General features: G+C 42.1%; 1 protein-coding gene across 1 annotated transcript; it reads left to right on the plus strand.

Moving 5' to 3' along the window:
* Positions 1-6,576: 6,576 nt before the first annotated feature.
* LOC308083433 (uromodulin-like) lies at positions 6,577-7,500 on the plus strand (the record flags this gene model as incomplete). The annotated part of the gene is made up of 4 exons (XM_080425748.1): positions 6,577-6,701; positions 7,031-7,190; positions 7,290-7,365; positions 7,481-7,500. The coding sequence occupies exons 1-4, from the start codon at positions 6,676-6,678 to the stop codon at positions 7,498-7,500; spliced, it is 282 nt and encodes a 93-aa protein (XP_080281874.1). The 5' UTR covers positions 6,577-6,675.
* Between the last annotated feature and the right edge of the window lie 319 nt (positions 7,501-7,819).

The raw sequence follows: 7,819 nt of genomic DNA on the forward strand, positions 1-7,819 counted from the left end.
ACACGATTGCCAAAACCTCATTGGCTTTGGCGAATTCAATACTTTATTGGCATGTCAACGAGTGAAACCGCTTTTAACGCGCCCACCTGTTGTCTGATGATGAGGAGCTGTCTGTGGTGCTGAACGTGCACGGGGACCTGCTTGTACTGTATGTCTGTGAATGAGAAACTGTCTATAATGCTGACCTGCTGTCTTTAGACTGATGTGCAGGTCCATGAGCTAACTTACAAATTATTTACAATAACTGCTATTAAGATTCATTTTAGGCCATCACGATGTTGCTGACACGGGACTATTTCATTGGTGTGTTGCCAAGGTTAATATTGTCCACCATCGCATTGCAACTTCTCCTCAAACACAGAAGAGAGAGAGAGAGAGAGAGAGAGAGAGAGAGAGAGAGAGAGAGAGAGAGAGAGAGGAGAGACGTTCCACTGTCACAGGCCGCGCAGAGCCATGCAGAGTGTAACGGAGGGAGGGGTTCTGATCAGTCTCAGAGCTACGTGAACTGAACATAATGGTTTGAATTGATTGATTGAATTATTTAGAAATTGCAGAGAAAAGCACATTACAGTAGATTTCAATTAATAGGCAAGAAACTAAAAAGGCTCACATTTCCTAGAGAAGCATAAATGCTTGATTAACAGGGGGCCTTTTCAGTTCATGATGACATTAAGAGACAGACTGATATACACTTTACTTTACACTTTGCTTATACAACAAAAGGAAGAAAAACAGCATAAGGAATATGTACAGTACAATTGGGGGGGGGGGGGGACAATGTTGTATTTAAAAAAGGGAATATGTACATGGGGGGGGGGGGGGGTAATGACTTTTATGGGGGCCAGTTGTGAGTTGCGGCCTCCTGAAGGTGGTCTTTGAGGGCAGATTTGAAGGAGAGAAGGGTTTTGCACTCCTTCACTAATTTTGGTAGAGCATTCCATTCATCAGGTCTGTCTGTCTGTCTGTCTGTCTATTGACGAAACTGGAATTAGGCATACTTCTTACGCCAGGAACATGTGATTGCATCTGTTGAAATGTTATTCAGTTCCAAGCAGTTACAGACAGACTATAATACCGAAAAACTCATATGCACCAATTGATTTTACCTAACATGTCAAGTCAATTTTATGAAAGTGTCAAATCACAACAAGTTGTCTCGAGACACTTTACATGAAGAGCAAAAAAACCCCGACAGTCCCACCCTGAGCAAGCATTTTAGCGACAGTGGCAACGAAAAACCCCCTTGGAGGAAACGTCAGGCAAACCCTAGCTCTTAGGGTGGGGGCCTTCTGCCTCGACCTTGCATGGGCCGTCACGCCTCAAATGTTGATAGCTGCAGCTCTTAGATTAGCCATGAGTCCGATCAATCATTCACAGTCTGTCAGTATATTATAATAGGCCTAATAATAATAATAATAATAATAATAATAATAATAATAATAATAATAAGGGTAATAATAATAATAACAATAAAGACAGCTGGAATTTAACTCATTTACTTAAGTACGCTTTTGAGGTATTTGTGCTTTACTTGAGTATTTCCAATACTTTTACTTCTACTCCACTACATCTCAGAGGCAAATATTGCACTTTTACTCTACAATTATTTGAAAACTTTAGTTACTTGTCAGATATATATTATGATATTATGAAACATACAATAACCACTTTAGCCATATTTTATACCTAGGCTATGTGAAAATAGCAGATATACAAGCTTACAACGCGTCGCATCACACACACACACACACACACACACACACACACACACACACACACACACACACACACACACACACACACACACACACACACACACACGTCCATCCGTCCGTCCGTCCGTCTATCTATCTGTCTGTCTATTAGTACGGCGCGTAACGTGCGACGCCTACCCAAAAAGACAGACATACAAGCTATCAACGCACTGCGACATGGTGTGTCGACTGCCTGCAGATCTGTTATTTTGGATAGGGCGCATGCTGTACTGGTTCATGCGCTATGAATGAACCCGATTTTATTCTATTCATTATTAACCCACCTCCTACATGCATGCAAGCATCATTAATCAAAAGGTGTCAGTCAGCGTTACAGATCTACAAGCTCACAACAATGTGTCGCTGATCACCGCGTTGTGAGATTAAATTCGGGCTGTCATTACTGGGCTCATATTGTTTATGGGGGGGCAGCTAGGCCTTATTGCTGATAGATAGTTAGATAGATATTTAAATAGATGTATAGATAGACAGACAGACAGACAGACAGACAGACACTCCGTCACTCCCAGGTGGTGAGCGCACGCACTCAAGCAGCTCTCTGCCAGAAAAGCTTCCAAATGCGAAGTTTTATTTTCGCTTGATATCGGTGGTTGATAGAGAGAAAATGAATTCATGACTGATAGATAGACAGACAGACAGACAGACAGACAGACAGACAGACAGACAGACAGACAGACAGACAGACAGACAGACCCAGGCCGTCCGTGGGAGCGCACTCACACCAATGCGCTAAATTATAATATAATAATAATAGGGTAATAATAATAATAATAATAGCATCAATTTGTTTATTGCACTGCACATTTACGCACAGCCTCGTTTGGTTTGAGACACAGTGTCCACTGTCCAGTCTGGTCTAATATCAAACCAAACCAGGCTGTCGGTGGACAGCTGTGCTTAATCTCATCTCATGGACGCCTCTTGAAGACTTCATTTATGGGCATATGAAGTGGACTAATATAGTAAGTGGACAGATTAAGGTGAAAGTTTAATTTCATCATACTTCTGGTGGTGACAGAGACATTAGAATCACAGACAGTTGTTGTGAATTAGGTGAGAAAAATCCTTCTGAATGTGGCAATTTGGAGAGCTCCAAGTTCCGCACAGATGCTTAATTTATTTTTCCTAGTTCCTTAAATGCTACAGTTTCTTCGAAAATATGTCATCTCCTAGTTCAAAAAGGCGTGGCGCTGTGATGCATCCAAGTTCATGTTCATGTTACCAAGCCATATTGTAGTACAGTCAATAGTAGGCTAATAGGCTGCTTATTAAATCTACAATGAAATGACAACGGATCACCCTCCCATGCGCGTGTTGTTCTGCAATGATTTTTCATTCATTGGAGGCAGCAAATAAGCAACACATTTAACATATTAAGCTCAGATGATTCCAACCAAGAGGAAAGAGACGGGAGGGCAGGAGAGAGGAGAGGGAGAGAAACGGTATATAATGCTTTTTATTTTATTTTTGTTGCGTGTCAACTTGCACAGCGCGCCCCATCCCACACCGCGATAATGGACTCTGAAATCTTGGCTCATGTGTAGCCTATCATAATTATTCACAAAAGTAACATATGGATATATACACTTAGGATTTAGAGAGAACCCTGAACTATTGCGCTTGAGATTTGGGTACATTCTGGGTTAAAACTGAATCTCTCCATTGTCTCCAAACTAAAGGCCCAGATTTAATTGGAGACGACAAAAAGAAAGCAGTGCTGTTCACAAAAATGACATATGCCTATGGTTGAGGCAGGTGTAAACTTTAATTTTATTTAATAAAGGAGGATTAATGAAGCATTAATACACACAGGTGCTTTGATGTTGGGCTAATTTGACAATAGATCAGATGCAAGTGTCTCATTAATGCGCATGGGATGGTTTACCAAGTATGCCTACATTAATTCACATTCATTGTGATTATATATTCGGAATAGTGGTGTGTATAAATAGCAATGCGTCACTGTCGGAATAGCGATGTCTTTAAAACAAATGGGAAACACCTCCATTCAGAAGAATGGAAGTCAATCTTCTAAATAGCGATGTGGCGGAATGGCGATGTGTAACCCTGGGGAAGGTATGTTGAAGGTAAGATGAAAAACATCCGAATTGGACACAGCAATGGAGAGCATGCACTCTCTGCTGCTACTGACATAAAAATGCTGTTTGCTGGCTCACACAGCTGTTCTGTATCCAGCGCAATTAGCTAAACTCACACACCTGCCTTAACTAACGACCTCTTCTCATCAAGAGGACCTAAAGTCACAGTGGCCTCTTCTTGTCAAGAGGGCCTTTCAATATAAGGGTACTTTTGTCTTTCAAAATAAAGCCATTCTAAGCAACATAACGGCAAACAATAAAAATCACATTATAAGACAAGACACTCCCCGCTTGACCTTTATGAGGTCACCATCTTATCTTTTACACTGCGGGTTCTGAATGAGTCCTCTGTAGGTAGAAGCAGAACTATGACTAGTCTACAAAAAGTCTTTGCACAACCTCGGTCCATAGTCTTCATTTCCACATTGCGTAATCTTTCCTGAATTTGCCTCCACTTTTTTGGTGTAGACATCCTTGTCTGTGAAGTCTCCTTGAGGGCGTGAGACTACAGCCTTCTTGCTGAACCTGAATAGACTGTCATGCGACTCCCGCCATGACAGGTTTTCTCGTTAACGTGCATGAAGCACTGGCCCGGGATGCATGGCTGTTATGTGAAAGCCGCTGTCACATTCCTCACACTTTACTGCATTTTTGCAGTCCTTTGCTAGATGAGAGGCCGAGGACACACATTTGAAACATATTCCTTTTTCCATGAGAAAGGCCTTCCTGTCCGAGAGTGTTTTATCTCTGAATGTCCTGCACTTCCTCAGTGGATGTGGAAGGTCGTGGATTGGGCATGTTATACGTGGATCATTGTCGCTTTTCACAAGGTTGTTTGCATCAGTTTCTGCTGTGGAGACATCGGTCTGGTGAACCGTGATTGGATAGCGGGAGCCTTGACTTTTAAAGTTAGGTCTGTCTGTTTTTGCAGGTGCAGTGTCACTGCTGGAAAGAAAAAAGCTTGGGTTGTTGCTGTGAGGCCTAACCCTATGATAGCGTTGGTGTAGGATTTGGTGTAGGAGTGCCAAGCACGGTAGTTTTCGGGCCTGTCATCGAACTGATATAGGCTTGAGCTCACCAGGTCTCGCCGAGCCAGGAAGTTTGCCAGTGGTTCAGTGGTGGGTGCCTTGGCATTAGCTGCTGGTGTACCTTGGGGGGTGTACGGTAGGGCGGAAGTGTTCAACTTAGAGTAATCCCTGCTTGAATGTCCCTTATAATCATGCTCTCTTTTAGGGGACTTGTATTACATTTTAACAGGACGTGGTGTGCTTGTATCTTTGATTCGGTGTTCGACTAACACTTGTTTGCTGCCGGATTTAGCGTATTGTGGTGCGCTATCTCTTGCTGGGCCTTGCTGTGTCGGTGGAGAAACGACAGTTGTGCTTGGCTGTGTCGGAGTATCGGCGTCGACACGGTCTTGCGGTGGAGAATTCGCCTGTGCGGATGGCTGATTACCGGATGAGCTTAATTTTTGTTGAGATTTTACAAACTCACTTCCGCTCCATTTTATCCTCTTCTGAGATAGCGTCTAACACCATAGGGTCATGGAAGACTTCGTCCATCTCCAAAACTATTGCCTCTGCAACAGCTGCGTCTGCTTCACGCTTGAAAGAGAGCACTCCCATTTCAGCTTCGAGTTTAGCTGTTGCAAATTGTAAATTTGCTTCCAAAGCAGCCTTTTCTTTTTGTAATTCTGCTTCCATAGCAGCCTTTTGCTGGTGCATATCTGCTTCCATAGCAGCCTTTTCCATCTTGAGTTCAGCTTCTTGTGTTGCATATTCTGAAAAGTGGAAAATCCAGATTGGTCTGCTGCTGACTGCTCTGCAATCCTCTGGTCTGAATGGATCCTCTGGTCACCTGGCCGACCCGCGGTGCTCATCTTTCACAGAGCGTGATTATTATTTTTCAAGCTGGCTAGATGATTCACTGGACTGACCATTCAGTTAACCTCTGTCTTTCAGACCAACAACACCCATGCCATCTACTCCAACAGTGTATTTGTCTATCCTGCAAATAACTCACTTCCTGTGAGTTTTCCCTTCTCCTGTGTCTATCCTCTGGACACAGAGACCAGCCTAGATGTGGCCATCAGACCAAACCTTCAGTGAGTAACCTATTTTCAAAATTGCAAATGATAGTGAAAACACAGTGAATATACAATGTATTGTGGTACAATAAATGTGAACTGCATTGCACCAAACAGCCTTGGTACAGAACTGTGAAAAGACAGACAAATGAAAAAAGGTTACAGATTTAAGTGTGTTTTGAATGGTTCTTTATTAATTCATCTGCCATTGTTATAATGGCCTCTAGTTGCTGCCATACAAGAAGAGACTAGTATATTACATTTCAGGCTTCAACTTGTTTCCCTGCTGTCATATTTTGATCCAGGCTAGAGAAACTACAGTATTTGTATGCCACATTTTATACTTAGTTAATGTTGGCCATTAATATGTATTTTTTTCCAAGACAGTTCTTAAGTTTGCACTTAAAAAATGTTCTGCTATAGTGACAGCCAGCCACTCGGCCAAACCAAACCCATCTGATACCGTTTGATCCTTTAAATGATATGTTTCCTTGACAGGCTTAAAGGTGGCACGTCAGGTGTGGGTTCACCAACCAACACCTCCATGTCCTTGTTCCAAAACTCCAACTACACAGAGCCTTATCCAGCAGGCCCAGTCACCCTGCCAGTGGGCTCTGCCCTGCATGTAGGAGTATCTGTAGGGGAAACAGATCCAAGGTTTGCGGTCGTTCTGGACGACTGCTACGCCACTCACTCCTCCAGCCCTGATGACCTCATGCGACACTTCCTCATTCAAAACAAGTATGTTTCATTCTTCAGCCTCAGCAGATGGCTTGTGTCACAATAAACAAACAATGAAAGTGAGCGTTGGGTGGGAGTGGGGTATGGGGTTGTGATATCAACTATAATGTGAAGTCTTAGTCCAGAGTCTTTGTATGAATGTAAAATCCTTATGAAAAGAGAAGAATGTTGGATGCAACAGTGATGTCGCATGAGTCTACAATAGCGTAGCATTTATAATGTGAAAACTGTTTATTATAAGTTTAGTGTCTTAGTGTGAATTTAAAATCATTTAACTAAAAAGAAAAGACTGACGGATGAGCCTACAACGTGACCCTTCTTTTCTCCAGGTGTTCTATCAACCGTCGTCAGGTGAAAGTGGATGAGAGCGGCTCTTCCCTCCAGGCTCGTTTCTCTGCCCTGCTCTTCCTGTTCCATGGAAACTACAGAGATATCTACCTTCACTGCAGCCTCCACCTGTGTGACCAGAGAGCCTCCTCATGTTCTCCTGTAAGTTTCACACTTTCTTTCCACACTCTGCTGTTTCACACCAGACAGTTAAGTCAGTAGCAAACTGTGTGCTTACTGCTATTCCTTCACCATTCACAGGTTTGCTCAGGGAGGCGTCGTCGCTCCGTTTCCACACCTGTACCCTTCAAACCCATCACCATTGGACCAATCACCTGTGAGTATCAAGAACAACAATAAGAAAGACTGTATTTTTTAGTGCTGACATCTTAATAATGTTAAAGTGGATTACATTCGTTTTTTGTGTTTTTCTCTTTGCTTTGGATCTTCAGGGGACAAGCTAGTGGAGTGAACAGCGGACATCGTTAACTGACTCCAATATATTACATTTTCTAATCGTATGATTTTTATTTGGTGCGTAGGTTTCATAAATATGCTATGATATGATTAATCTAATCTAACTAATCATTAACCATTTTTATATTTCTCTCTTCTGAAAAAATAAAAAATACTGTAATCAATAATATGGTAACAAATAAATGATGATTTGAGCATTAAATGGCAAATCTGTGTCTGCTTCTTCAAGGTTCAAGTCCCAAATAAATCATTATATAGTTATAGTAAATATAGAAATATGTAAATGATCAATGATGAAGTATATTCATACAAAA

Source organism: Gymnoscopelus braueri (genome assembly GCF_963280865.1).
Source record: "Gymnoscopelus braueri genome assembly, chromosome: 4".
Classification (NCBI taxonomy): Eukaryota; Metazoa; Chordata; class Actinopteri; order Myctophiformes; family Myctophidae; genus Gymnoscopelus; species Gymnoscopelus braueri.